Raw genomic sequence first — 14,489 nt, forward strand, 5'->3', positions numbered from 1 at the left:
TCTGTATTTCCCTAAGTGTCAGTACTTGCCTACAAAGCTAGCAAGCCAAATTACTTGTTGCAGCTTATCAGCAAAGCAACTGAGATACTACTGATCAGCTGCTACGTCACCCAAGTAAAGGAGTGGCAGAAACACTAGAAATATTTGAGAAGTCATCACTCCATCTACAGTGTTATCAGCATGATGCTCATTGCAGCAAAGCATTTAACTACAATGGTTTACTTTGGTGGAGAACAGGCACATGAATGAGTGCTTTCTTGAATCCTTCAGGGATTTTGAAGTCTTTCTGACAATATCAAGAAGGATTACATCAATAAATAGCAAAAGGTTGAGACATGAATCATTGCAAGTCACCCTGCTCAGAATGTCAAAAACTTCTTTTAAGACATGACCATCCACAGTGAGCAGTACTACCCTCTACCCAGCAAGGTCCTAAACCTGAGTAATTATCCAGGGAAGATCCCCATCTGTGTTATGCTAAATCACAACTTCAGGTCTTTTCTAAATATTGGTAAAATATTTCTAAGACTGAAATACAACCTGTCTGCCAGATGCTGCAATTTGTGAGCAGCAAATACACATTCTGAGTGCCAACCTTTAGCAAAAAGCATTTTTATGAGTTTAAAATAAAAATCAGTAAATGTTAAGATTCAGTCATATGAAACCAACTGCACCCAGCAGACTGATACAACAAAGAAAAAACACTGCATTTTCTTTCCAGCATTTTGGTTTATAAGCATAACCTGGTTGTAACTTCTTGGGACTTCCTAAATGTTTCCTCGTTTTTCCTAGCAATTCTTTTACAACATGTACTGAGAAACTGGATATCCTCTACACATTGTATTAATTGTATATTGAAAATTCTGCCATTATAAACTGTTTTTTACATATAGACTTCTCAGAAACTTAAAAAACAGCTCTGCTTTACAGTAAAATAGGCTGCCTACAATGCTGGTTCTTTTATTTAACTTTTAGGAAATCCTGATTCATACTATTTTGATATGTTAGTAAGCTTGGTCACTCCACATGACAACACAAACTTTGACAATGTGGAAACCATGAACAAAAATGTTTTGGTCATCTGCAGAGTGTGTTAAATCACCAGTAGAATATTTTCCAATAATTTTACAGAAATTGTACAGATCTTAAGATGTTTTAATGCCATAAATCAATCAAACCAGCACCATTTGTGCCACTGTAGTAAAAATTACATCAGTGTTTCCATTATAAACCCCCTGTTTTTGAGGGGTTTCTAATTCAGCCATAAAAACTGGCTGCAGCCTAAAGCTTGGCAACCAAAGTCACCACTTGGGAGCAATTCTTTTAACTTTTTTTTTTTTTTAATGGATTTTTCTTTCAAGCTACAAAATAGTTCAGAAAAAGAAAATTAGTGGTTTTAAATTTTGGTGAACTTCTATCCCTCAAAAACATTGTTTTAAAAACTGATAATTTTGTATGTCATAAAACTGTAATGTGGACTGCAGCTTTTGGGTATTTTGGATAGAAGCAGTGGGTGATTTACCAGCTTGTTTTGTTTAAAAATACATGTAATTTCCCATGAAAACTTTTAATCCAATAAAATTTTCACAAACGATTTTCTCATGGCAAGATGTGGTACACATTGCATGAGGAAGCCTTTATGACTCATTTATGCTGCATCTATTCCATTAATTTTAGTTTCTGTGGTAACAGGTATGTAACAGTGCATTTTCATGCCTTGAATCAAATCTGCCCATCTTCAAGACAGCAGTTCTCCCTTTTATTAGCACAGATCCACCTGTGCGCTTGCCATAGTCCCTGACAAAGGTCTGTGTAAGTATAGGAAAAGAAATGCTTTGAAAGCAGCAAAGAAACAGAACTCCTCTATAATGCATTTTTTAAAAAAATATATGTATTAAAACCTGATTCTAACCTACCTCTAATAGTCTCAGTTTTTCTCATGCACATTGATTTAAATTATAAGAAGTTTCAATTAGGTTTTAAACCAAATTAGCTCTAACATGTTGGTTAATTTCAGCAAGATGGTTCAAGTCAACAACATAGCTTCTGAGAGCCTGAAGATCAAGTCATGTCTTTCTCATGAACATAGGCTCAGCAAAAGGGAATTACAATCCCAGTCCCATCCACTGCCTACCAAAATCAGCAAGACTTGGCAACAGCCCCAGTAAGCTTTGGACTGAATCCTCCATGCAGTCTCATAGTAGAATATATATTTTTTAAAATTCATATTTAGGCAGCAAATTCATTTGGAAAGCCATTTCCATAGGTTCCAAGAAGTTTAACGGCTGATACGCTTTTTTGAAAAGTAATTTTAAATATATAATCATAGCTAAATTGTAACATTACTTGCTTGAGGGGAGGATGTCTGGTTTATATTAGGCCCTTATGTCATCAGTGTTAATTTTTAATACTTCACTTCTTGAATTTTGTCAGTTTGCTGCAGAGCTGTGTTTTCTTTCCTTCAAATAGCTACTTGCAGTGAAAAAACAGATACATGCCCCCTTCCCCGCACCATTTTGTGATATCAAGCTAGTGCATGTTAATACAATCTAGACTGTAGAAGTTATCACCTTCCTATTCAACAAGCTTTCAAGGAAACTATCTTTTGATTGGAAGAAAAACAAAAATACTGCTGAACAGACTGATTCAGTTAGTTACACAGACAGATGCTAAACGTACTAGGTTCAGTGTTCCATTAGCAAATATGGTTATTATGTTTTTATATTTCTTTTTATATTAACTAATTTTTTAAAATTAAAAAAAAAATCTGTATGGCACAATACTGACAACAGGTACTTGGATCTAAATACTTAATCTGAAAATTCAGTCTAGGAAGGCAGATTGTTTGGTGAGAAACAGAACAGACAATGGAACAGCTGGAAACTTCATTTAATGCATTAGCCAAAGAGAAATTACATGACAAGTAGCACTGGTGTGTAGCCACGTCATACTTCTGCAACAGCTCTGCAGCTTTCCAAGTCCGATGAGTTTGACCCTGAGCATGTTTTCAGAATCTCCAAGGTGCCCTTCTAAGCAGTGTTGGCTGTGCAATAGGTGGCAGCCTCCCTTCTGAATCATGCATAAACCTGTGACTCAAACTACCATTTTTTGGTTGAGATGTAAAACTTGAGCCCATTAAAATTTTATTTATTCATTTAAGTAGTGCTAATCCTGCATTGCCTGCCAAAGCACAAATCACATAGTTGTGATTTGGAATATCTACTACAATTGTCTTCTGAGTTTCCATTGTGTAAATATCTGAGCTACCCTATACAGTAAAAAACCTACTCACTACTTCAGATAAAAAAGTAATCTGTGCTGCTCTGAAAATAAAGTAAAAATTCTTTATTTTCTGATCAACATTTGTAACGGTATTGTATGCAGATAAGTTCCTGTAGTATTCTGCCATTAACTGGCTATACTTCTGTTCCCTGAAGTCATCTTTCTGCATCAGCCTTCAAGTGAAACTGGCTACACTGTGAACACTTTTATTGGTTATTTTATTAGTGTACTAGGGCTGAAAAGCTAAATGGATTATTAACCAAATCCTGAGAACTTGCTATTTAAATTGAATGAAATACTTTATTGAAAATCAACATTAATTTTTATTAACTTTTTTTTTTAAATCTCCAGTATGTGTGACCCAGCTTTCTTTATCTGCCACCTACCTAATTAAAATAATTAAGATCAAGACCTTGCCAGATTTTTTCCAAAGCACTCAACATGGCAGAGAACAGAACTAGTAACAATTGCTGATGCATAAGAAAAATAAAAAGGCAGATGATCATGGAAAAGAAGAAACCAAATTTATCCCTGCACAAAGAACATTGACTCTAGCAGGCAATTGCACGGTGGCTGTAGAATGAGGCACAGAGAAGAATGAACTGTGGTAGGGAGAGGATGGAAACAAAAGTGCATGTCTAGCGAAGGAAAGCACGTGGATTCTGTGATCCATGCATATCATATTGTACATAGAATTATCTCCACCCAAGAGAGATCAGAGCACACACTGTAAGGAAGGTGTCCTAAAAATACAAGATCTTGTAAAACTTTTTTAGCTAAGAAATTGCTTCATTAATTAAAAAATGCAGCATCTCTCTCTGAGTTTTTGTTTATAAAACGGGAAGTACAACTGGGTCTCCAGGAGTAATAGTCTCACCAGAGATAAGGATTCTAAAGCATCTAGCAACTGCTGAAATTAGCTCCAGCACATTTTAAGAAAAGAACCTGTCCACTGTTAATTATTTAATAAATAATTGCTGGTTTATGGTAGAAGATAATATTTTTTAAGAGGATGAGCAGAGTCTACTTTCAACCAGGGGTGATGACAGAAACGATTGCATCTTATACTACCATTAGCAGATGCACTATCCCCTAACCAGAGGCACACATGGATTCCTACAGTTTTCTGACCTCCACAAAAAATGTTTTCTTCTTTTAGCCAAAGGTCACTTAGTAAAACCACCATGGTGTTAATGGATTTGGGAACTTAATATATACATGTTAATAGATCTCGCGATATCAGAACTTAACTATAAAGGCTCGTAATGACAACACATGCTCATATCTTGTGTCCACACTCAAACACACAAGTAAAATTCTGGTAGTCAAAATACACTAAGCAGAAAGTTTGTTTCACACGTGCTCAACATAAGAAACAATGTGAAAGCATTTCTTAATGATGCAGAGGTACTAAACTACTACTGACTGAAAAAACGTGTGGCATTTAAATTAGATTATTTTTAAGAACAAATAGAATTATTTCTTAGTTATTTTAGTTATGGTCCCCCATTTAGTAATGTTTACATAATACATGGAGCAAGGTAGAAGAAAGAAAGTTTTTAGACCTTTCTAGAATAAATTATTTGTCTCCAAACTCTGTGAACTGGAAGTCCAAACTAAAAGTAGTGTAGCATAAAGGAAGTTGGCAAACAGAAGGAAATTGACTAAAGTGGCCTCAATGAGGGGCAAAATGATGATATGAAAAAGACAGGGTCATGGGAGTAAAGTCTGGCAAAGTTTTGAAAATTCACAGATTTCCTCACTGAAAAGCAACACAAAATTGAAATAAAACCAGAAAAGAATAAAACAAAAAACTTGCATGCACATAAGAGGTAAAACACACCAACTGAAACCCTTCACTTGCAAAGATGTTCTGAACCACACCTTTTTCTTGAAGAAAGAGGAGAAAGCATCAAAATAATGTAAGTATTCCTGCCTCTTAAGGCTTAGCAGGCTGTTATCAGAAAAATCAATATTTTCATTTTAAAAATTAACAGCATCAGTGGTTCAAAAGCTTTCCCAATGCTTACCTCATTGCAATGTTGTAAGACTCAGGATGGATACAAGTTTGGTCCAAAGGATTGGGCAGTCGCGAGGCATATGTTGCTGGTTTGCACTTCTTTTTACCCTGTGCACCTGCTTTAGTCAAAAGCGCATGACTTCCAAGTTCAGCTTTTTTACTATTGTCAAAAATAAAAAATGAACACTTCATTCTTCATGAACAAGACCCTAGCCCATTGCCAATACATGAAAATCAGACTTACATAACGCTGTTTCATGAAAGAAATAATGTATATTAAAATAAAGTACAAAATCCCTAAAACACTGGGAAGGGATTCTGCGCTTTATTGACATTTCTTCATCATGACAAAATTATAAAGAAAACACAATACAACCCATTGTATCATTTGCAATCTAGATAGCATCTTCTGTCTGTAAAATGGGGTAAATTGCATATACCTGCTTGATAAAGATCTAGTGAGGATACTTTCAAACTTACCTGTAAATAGTAAATGTAACTCTAAATATTTCTTGTCAGTTAACCGTAAATGGTTAATAGTCTGCATCATTGTAAGTTTGAAAAATGTATTAAAAACTTTCCTATTCATCCTATCTTTAGGTAAGCAAATTGCAACTCAAGCATGCAAACAGAACAAGGAAAAGTATGTGAAAGCTTAAACAACAGAACTCCTTAACTTGCTGACTCCACACTTACTGACTTCCTATACTTAAATTTCTGAAGAATTCTGCTCAAACATGAGCCAGATCAAAGTATGAAAAATTTCAAATGAAAAGAACTCAGACCAAGACTTGCTTATAACAGAAAAAAAGTTTAAGGTCAATTCTACCAATATTTCAGAATTTATAAACCATTTTTGCAAAAGTATGTTAATACAGCTTTCCTGAAAACTTAGTGAATACATAATTGACTTCTAGTCAGTTAGCTGCAGTTAGTATTTGGACTGGACATTTTTTCTTAATTGGCCGGATAATGAAAGTGCTTCAATGTCTCAGAGAGAACCATGGACAGACGGCACTCATTGGTAGTGGGACTTTACAGTAGACAGGAGAAAAAGATCTATCTTTGTGTGTGTAGCATATTTGCAACTGGCACTCTTCTTCCCTTTAAGTTTCTCTTAAGTAAAAGAGTACTCAGGATACAGTAAAGGCATCAAATGACTCCTAATGGCAAAGGCTCCTTTCTTGGGCTTTTTGTTTGTTTGTTTTTGTTTCCTAAATCACAAGTGGCTCCTGTTTTTGCAGGATGAAAGAGAACACATGGAAGGACCTACAGCTTGCACTTTCAGCTCTATGCATACATTGACTGTCGGTAGAAAAGGAGACATAACTTTTTCCTTCTGTATCAACTTTTAAAATAACCACTATTTGTTGGCCTGCAAGTACAAACTACAAAAAATGAATCTACAGAGCACTCTACAGCCATCAACATGATTAGAGAGGACAAAAATGAAACATTCTCAAAGCCTATTTCAAAAACATTCGGTTTTGCCACCTGGGCCCACAAGAAACGTGGAGGTGGTGGTGTTACAGCTTTATTTTGGCCTCAAATTCCAAAGTTACAGCAGATTTCTTGGGTTATACAGTGTTCTCAAGTTTTATTGAATCTGACTAACACCAGGAGCATGCTCCATCAAGGAAAAAAAAAATGCCCATGTTCTTAAACATTTCACCAGTGAACTTTTGGAAAAAAAAAAAAATGGAGCCAGCTCCTCTGTTGTTTTGTAGCATTGACTAGAACAGACCTGCACAATGTAAGATCTATCGATCATCTACAGCCTTGAAAGCAATTTCTTTGGTCTTCTGGTGCTGAAAGTGTGCACCACTTGGCCTGCAGCACATACCTCCCTGCCAGATGGGCAACCAATCTGTATACCTTCCACCCGGGCAGCCAGCCAGTCCTAATGTGCCTACCTCCTGCCTGGAAGTTACGCGTGTGCTGTTCGGCCAGCAGCAACAGGGAATACAGTATCGCTTCTGAGCATCGCGTTGGCTAAAAAATAGTGTGTGCTTCCCAGGAAAATATTTTTTGAGAAGAGTCAGCGGCAAAAGGGTAGGGATGGTGCTGCCACTGTACCCTTTCTTAGCTCTTTATGTTGGAAGGAGAAATGGGAAAGTTAGGAGAAGAGACGTTGCCCTAGAAAGGGCACTTGCAGTTGTGGAAAGCAAGGATTTCAGGTGAAGAGGAGAAGTACAATGAATGGTCACAAGCAGGAAAGCCTTGGTACAGATGCAGGGAATGAAATGACAGGGAAAAGGATGGCTCAGTCTTGACAAACTGGAGTTGGGAAAGGGCCTCTTACACATTTGAGATACAAGGCAGGCACATCATGCTTGCTAGGTACAGGAGTAGGACACAGAGAGAGCTTGGTCCAGGCAGCTTGTTCAACTGCTTCTCTTCAGGCAACAGCATTGAAACTCTCCAAAAATCCACTCTAGTTTACTATTATTATGTTTTGCACAGTAATTTTTACCGCATCAAAATAAATTTACAAATATCTAAATTATGCCTGAAATCCAAGACCGTAAGATTTTAATATCTCAGATCATGACACTGCTGCACACCAAATTTCTTCTACCAATTCAGTGGCAGAATTTGAAATTAAACTTATAGAAACCCTGACTTACAGTATTAGGCTAATAAACCGTGATAATTCAGTGAAAACCCTATGTTCAACTACTGACTTAAAGAATTTTATTTGTTAAGATACTGTCTTTCAGAGGGAAAAGTTCTGGTGTTCCTCAAATACCCAGCCTGAATAAAAAAACAGAAAGGGAAGAAGTCTTCTCATAGTGTTTTGGATAATCTCATCAAGACAGCCAACACCTCTATTACCTGCAGAAGTTCTTTATATATTCTTGATTGAATCTGATGAAGCCAGCACACTGTTGGAAGGATTTGGGACCCAGACCTTTAACTTCCTTAAGCTGTTCTCTGTTTATAAATGGTCCATTCTTCTCTCGCCATTCAATTATATTTTTAGCCCTGTTAGCATTCAGTCCTGCAATGTGCCTAAGAGAAAAAGTTACAGAATACATTTATTACCATTAACAGTCATTCATACAAGTCCTATCCATTACTGGGATACACAGATTAAAATCTGGCTTACACTTAAAAACAGCTAGGAAATTTGCAAATAGACTCCCAGACCAAAGGCATCGTCTGAAAAAGGATCCATTCTCTTAGTTCTGTGGAAGGAATCCAATCGGGTCAACAAAACTTGGTACAGCAATACAGCTCTGCACATACCTAACTAGTAAGCCAAGGACGTGTAATTTATGATCTGTTCGCTATTTCTGTAATGCCAATTCGGTTTGTCATGTCTTATGGCCTGCCCCCAGCTGCCCTCTTCAGGAAACGACGTGGGAGGAGGCTTCAGGACAGATATATTGTTCCTGTGAGAACAGCCCCCTCTCAGCTATTCTATTCCAATGGTACCACAACACCTTGCCCCAACATGAAGGGCTGACGTCTGCTATCAAGAAGGAGAGTGGCTAGGAGCAGCTTGCCTTCCTCTCACAATTTCACAGGCCCACACAGCTTGTTCCTTTTCTCTCAGCTGCTCTTGAGATAAAAGACCAGCTGGGAACAGGCTGCACAAGGCCAGCTCGGATCTGGCAAAGAACTCACCTGTGAAGAGCAACTGCAGCTAGCCAAGCTCTTTCAGGAAGCAGTGGGCTTGCTGCACATTTTCTGTAGGTACCTGTGAGTACAACTTTCTGTGTATGGAGCATGTTATTCATAGAAAGAGGGAAAGGAGCTGTGGTGGGCAGTTACTCCTGGCACTACAGAAGGAAATGTCACCCATCTGGCTCTATAAATCAGATGCCATTGCTTTAAGTCAATGGCAGCAGAGACCTGTTTGTGGAACGTCATGGACTAATTCTAAAAAAACACCATGAGCAAACCTCGCCAGAATAGTCAAAAATCAGGAAAATAAATTAAATCTTTCCCTTATTTTCACCCTCAAGTAAAAGTTAAAAAAAAAATCAGAAGTTGGTGAAACCTCAGGATTAAATTGGAGAGACACACCTTTAACCGTAGAAAAAAATATTAATTATTAGGAATGGAATTTTCTGAAAAAAATACATCTTAGAAACATTTTTAAATCCAGTTTAGTTAGACTGACAAAGGAACATGACACTGAATTCACAGAATTTTCCACTGACAAACTCAACTCTTTCAAGCAGTAATGCATGTACTGTAGCATTGTCGCTCCTTCCACATGTAACGTGTCAATAAGCATACCTGATACGTCAGAAAGCATGAGCAGAAAGCCCTGCTCATGGTATATCCTAGCTAAGGTGACAATTTCACATGCTGTACATCTGTGGAAAACTTTGACTGCATCTACACTGAACAGCAGAATTGAATGGCTGAGGATCAAGTTAAGATTCAGAACTCAACGCAGCATGGGAATATGAGGCTTAAAAACTAATTAGACCAATTATTTAGCCAACATGGTTACCACCTGTAACCATAACTGGACAGTGCCACTCCATGTTTATGGTTTTGTGGAGACACAGCAGCACCTCAGCCTTGTGCCCTCTGCTGAACTGCACAATATAGCTGTAACCCCTGGAGAAGAGCCACAGTGCTCACCCACTGCACTTGCTCAGGTAAGTTTTATTTGTAAATGAAAGCTGGTCAGCCTCATTTACCAGTAGGTATTGCTTTTTTTCTTACTAATAGCTGATCTAAGTCTGAAAGAAGGCAAGACAGAAGGTAAATCAGGAGTCTGGATAAGAATTAGATATACACATAGAAAAAGAACATGGAAGACAAAAGTGGAAAAACAAAAGAATAAACAGAGACCTTCTTCAAAGTATGGAAAGACATTTTCAAGAATTAAAATAAAGGGTTAAAAAATTAAAAGAGAGCTAGCTACATATTTTGATACCAAATATAATTGTCACTATGTAAATTATGTACGTTCTTTTTCTTCCACTGTACTACAGAGGATGACAGCAAACCTTTGCTCTTCTGAAAGGCTGTTCAGCCTAATGTTTCTCAATTCTACACATCCAAAACAGAGAATGAGCTTTTCATTTCTAACCAAGAGAACTAAAAACCAGCACATTTTCCAAGTAAATACAGCATATTTACTTTATTAAAAAAATATAAAAGTTAGTCAAAGTGGATAAATTTTTCAGCAGTTTCCCCTTAAATCTTTCCTTTTCTCCCTTCCTCACCCAGCTTTTACAACCTGTTCCACTTAGCAGTACCTATAAAAACACTTTCTAAGAGACAGAAAGCACATTTGAAAATCTTTTTCTCAGTATAAAAACACAAGTTAATTATATCAAGTTTTTCTAAAATTGCAGTGTTGGTTCAAAATTTTTAAATAACTGTTTTTCTCCATAGAATAGTTTTACTCTGGAGAATCACATACCCTTAAAAACTGTCTCTTAATGATCCAGTGAAATACTGTCTTAATGTGTCACTTTCATGTAATTGGAAGTTTAACACAAGAGCCATTTGCTCCAGCTGAGCTTCAGTCTGATGGCAGACTAAACAGAGACTCTGTGATCCAGAGCCATGTAATTACTGGAATAGGAAAATGTTTGACTCACCTTAATAGTATTTCTGAGCAGATGTTAATATCAACTCCTACAAAGCTGACACACTCTTCAACCACACTGTCCAGAGTTGCTTTGAGCAAAGTCTGTGATACATCATGCTGAGAAACAAAAATGGAGATATCAGGTTACTGAAATATCGAAGTGTACATAAATAAGAACTGCAAACAACACTAACATTAACAAAATAGTTGCTGAAACATATCAGTATCTTATGTGAGGGTAAAGCTAAAAACAGTGTACCAGTTAAAAACAAATTGTAGAACATTTTTTAATGTATCTCTTTGAGGGAAAATAATTGAAAAATATTTGCCTCTTTGAAGGAAAATACTTTTAAAAGTACCTCTTTGCATTACCTTTGTCATGATACAAATCCCTAGAATAAAACACTCTTCACATTACTGTATTTATTTTAATAACTATTTCCTGCAGCATGTAAAACCAAAACTACATTAAAAACATAATGATTATTTAAAAGGAGTAATGCTTCTGTTCATCAATTAGATCTTTTCTTTAATCTGATATTTATTGGCCTATAACATTAGTTTTTAAAAAATAGACAGTATTTTAAAAATAAGGTATTTAGAGAAAGGATCACAAATGTTGTACTTTTGTACCTGCACACACAAATGTTTGCAAAATTGTCCTCTTTATGAGCATCACACTGAAGTACAGTTATTTACTAAAAGAACAAGCCAGGTATTGTATGAGGGTGGGCAATCCATAAGGTACATATCAGCCCTGCAGCAACAAAATGTTTCAGATTTTAAACAGATATTTCTGGGAAGATTGGCAGGTCCTTGACTGAAGCACTGCTAATGCAAATTCTTCCAGTTTTTCCATTACTGTTCATAGTATTTCCCCCTTTTTGCCTCCCTAGAAAAAAAATCAGTCACACTTGTCAAAGATAAAAGTTCTGAAGCTCTAAGATTTCTTTTCTCTACAATGTAGGCATACTTCAACCTATAACTTTTATTTCCCCACACAAGCCCATCAGTGCTTAGAAGTCTGACCTGGAGGAAGAATCCTTTCTAAATGCAGGAGCTAATTCAATCACTATGTTGTCTTAGCTTCAGGGCTCTTATACGTCACTCATGTAAATCTGGGTTGATCTGTTTTGGTTTCGTGATGCATTAAAATTTAGGACATCAGCCTGGATTCAAGCCATGACACCAAACACTTCATTCACTACTTTGTTTTATCTTCTAAGCTGTTCAGATCTTTTAAAGATTTCACAGTTAAATTTAACAGGCCAACAGGATCAACTTCCATCTACTAATACTGGTAGTTTAATAAATAGTGGTTACTAATTGAAACAATCATTAAACTTATGCCAATGTATTTCACAGGCACCTTATTTCTTAAGACGATGTTTGTACTTCAGAAGGAGTAATACACAGTCATGTGATTCAAAATTGAGACATTCATCATTGTCTCTACAATGCCTTAGAGCACAGGGTGTAGCAAAGAAGGTAAGCAAACCCAGAGATTTGGCCTAATCTTTCTAAGCGGTCCTTCGGATGAGACTTGATTCAGCAAGAGCTTTATTTCCAGTTCTGCTGAAAGTGAGTTTAGATAGCAATTTACCCAACTTTACTCCCCCTGCAAACAAGAAAAGGACATATCACAAAAGGAAGTGTCCTGAAATAGCTGCTAGTGTGAGACAGACCACTGCTCAGTTTCAAACTCAAAGTTGGACATTTATCTGAAGATTTAAGCTTGTGGATGCAATAGTTTGTGTAAAATTTGAGTGACAGAATACACACAATTTGGAAAACCTGTAATATTCACGTGTTTATTTGTTTTGCCAGGAATTCTCGGGTCTCTCAATATTATTTTAATCTTTTAGCTTTATTGCTGCTTGACAGTCACCATTAAAAAACCAAAACAAGACTTGGGCAAGTTGTTCTTCATTACTCTAACACATAATAGTTTTATCGCTTGGAATGGACATCACAGCAGGTATGTGAAGGCATAGATAAAGAAAAAGTGAGTGGGTAGGATAAGCATTAGACAGCACAGCTAAAACAGTCCCTAAGCTACCAACACCTCACAGAAGTAAAACACATTCAGCTAGTGAATGATAAGCTGCAAATGCCAGGAAAACTTTCCAGATGGCAAATCTGCCTCCAAGATGCAGCTACTGACCATCAGTTTCCGTTTGCAATGATGAAGAAATTTTCACATCCCTCTTTAGATTGATATAAAGCACAGAGAAGTGTTACAAATTTAATTTCTAAAAGTAGTTAATTAAAACCTTTATCATCCCAGTATCATTGTCAAGACCTTCTACTGCTAACAGGATGCACTTCGAAAAGGTTTAAAATGCAGTCCATTTTCCAGTCTTCCAAAAATGTCACACATCTTCTCAAATATCATAGGTTAGATTATATTATGTACTTTTACGTACTATTTATATGCACTGGGGTGGTATCAGATTATTCAGACACTACTAGAAGCATACCTACTCCTTTCTACTCACTAGCTGCAACAGGTCTGTAAAGACATGAATCCTTCTCAACTGTTGAATTAAATACATCAGAATAAAACCCACACAAATAAAGCCCAAGTCCAATACACAAGGCTATTTTCAAAGTGTGCTTATGCAGAATTTTAAGCTTCACAGCCTCCAACAACCCCTCCACACACCCATGTGGCAGATAGTTGCATCAGCTGAACCCCTGCAAATCCTCCTAAATAAAACATTTTTAAATTAACACTAAGTCTGAATGCATCACCCCTAAGCATGAGGCTGTCCCTGCTATAACTGTTAAGTATTGTCTTTTTAATCAGAAAAACTCTTACTTATTAAGTGCCTTTACCTGTGGAACAAATGCCACAACTGTCCCCCCAAGTCCCCTTACAAAACCAGCTTCTTCAGCCAGCTGAACCATCAGTATCAGGAACATCCTTCCTCAGAGTCACACACAAAAGGTGCCCTGATAGGCCACGCCTAACAAATACAAGCATGTCCCTTTGATGTGATTTTCAATCATCATCTTGAATTTACCACCTGAATAAATCATCAAGCTTTTATTAGAAGGATACTCAGAAAAAAACTACCATTAAAATATTCACTGCTGGAATAGCAGATCTGGAGCAGACTTCGTTTTGTATTATGTTCTTCAAGCAGTAAAAAGAATTAATACCCCCAGCTTATGGAAACTAAGGGCAGCAGAAGTAAGGGACTCGTCACAAACTGCAGGATGTCCAGTGCAAATCCGTGAACTTTCTTATATCATGACCCTCCAGAAAACAAAGCCACAATTCTTCACAGATATTAGGAAGTGCTTAGACATCTGTTTGGGGAAGACTATATACATTAATCTGCCCTTAGAAGTATCAGGCACTGTAAACATATTTTAGTAATTATTTTCTAAGAAATTACCAAGTGAGCCAGGGAATAAGATACATAACATTATTTTCTTAATTGAAAATGCTACAGTTGATCAATAAATGAAATTCAAGCATTACATTTTTCTAATATTTTAATAAAGAGTTTCCCGAATATCCTAAATGTAACTCACATTCATGAATCCAGGAGAAAATCAGGGGCTGCTGTTTTTGGTCATGATTAAAAATTCAATTAATCTGGCAATTTTATTAAA

General features: G+C 36.7%; 1 protein-coding gene across 9 annotated transcripts in view; it reads right to left on the reverse strand.

Annotated features, from left to right (window-relative positions):
* SRBD1 (S1 RNA binding domain 1) overlaps positions 1 to 14,489 on the reverse strand; it is a 128,459-nt gene that overhangs the window by 9,587 nt on the left and 104,383 nt on the right. For all 9 annotated transcript variants that reach the window (XM_051613072.1, XM_051613077.1, XM_051613078.1 and 6 more), the window contains 3 exons: positions 10,876 to 10,982; positions 8,138 to 8,314; positions 5,313 to 5,462 (listed from right to left, as the gene is read on the reverse strand). In XM_051613072.1, coding sequence (XP_051469032.1) covers positions 5,313 to 5,462; positions 8,138 to 8,314; positions 10,876 to 10,982 — 434 coding nt within the window. The remainder of the gene's footprint in view (positions 1 to 5,312; positions 5,463 to 8,137; positions 8,315 to 10,875; positions 10,983 to 14,489) is intronic.

Source organism: Apus apus, chromosome 3 (assembly GCF_020740795.1).
Source record: "Apus apus isolate bApuApu2 chromosome 3, bApuApu2.pri.cur, whole genome shotgun sequence".
NCBI lineage: Eukaryota > Metazoa > Chordata > Aves > Apodiformes > Apodidae > Apus > Apus apus.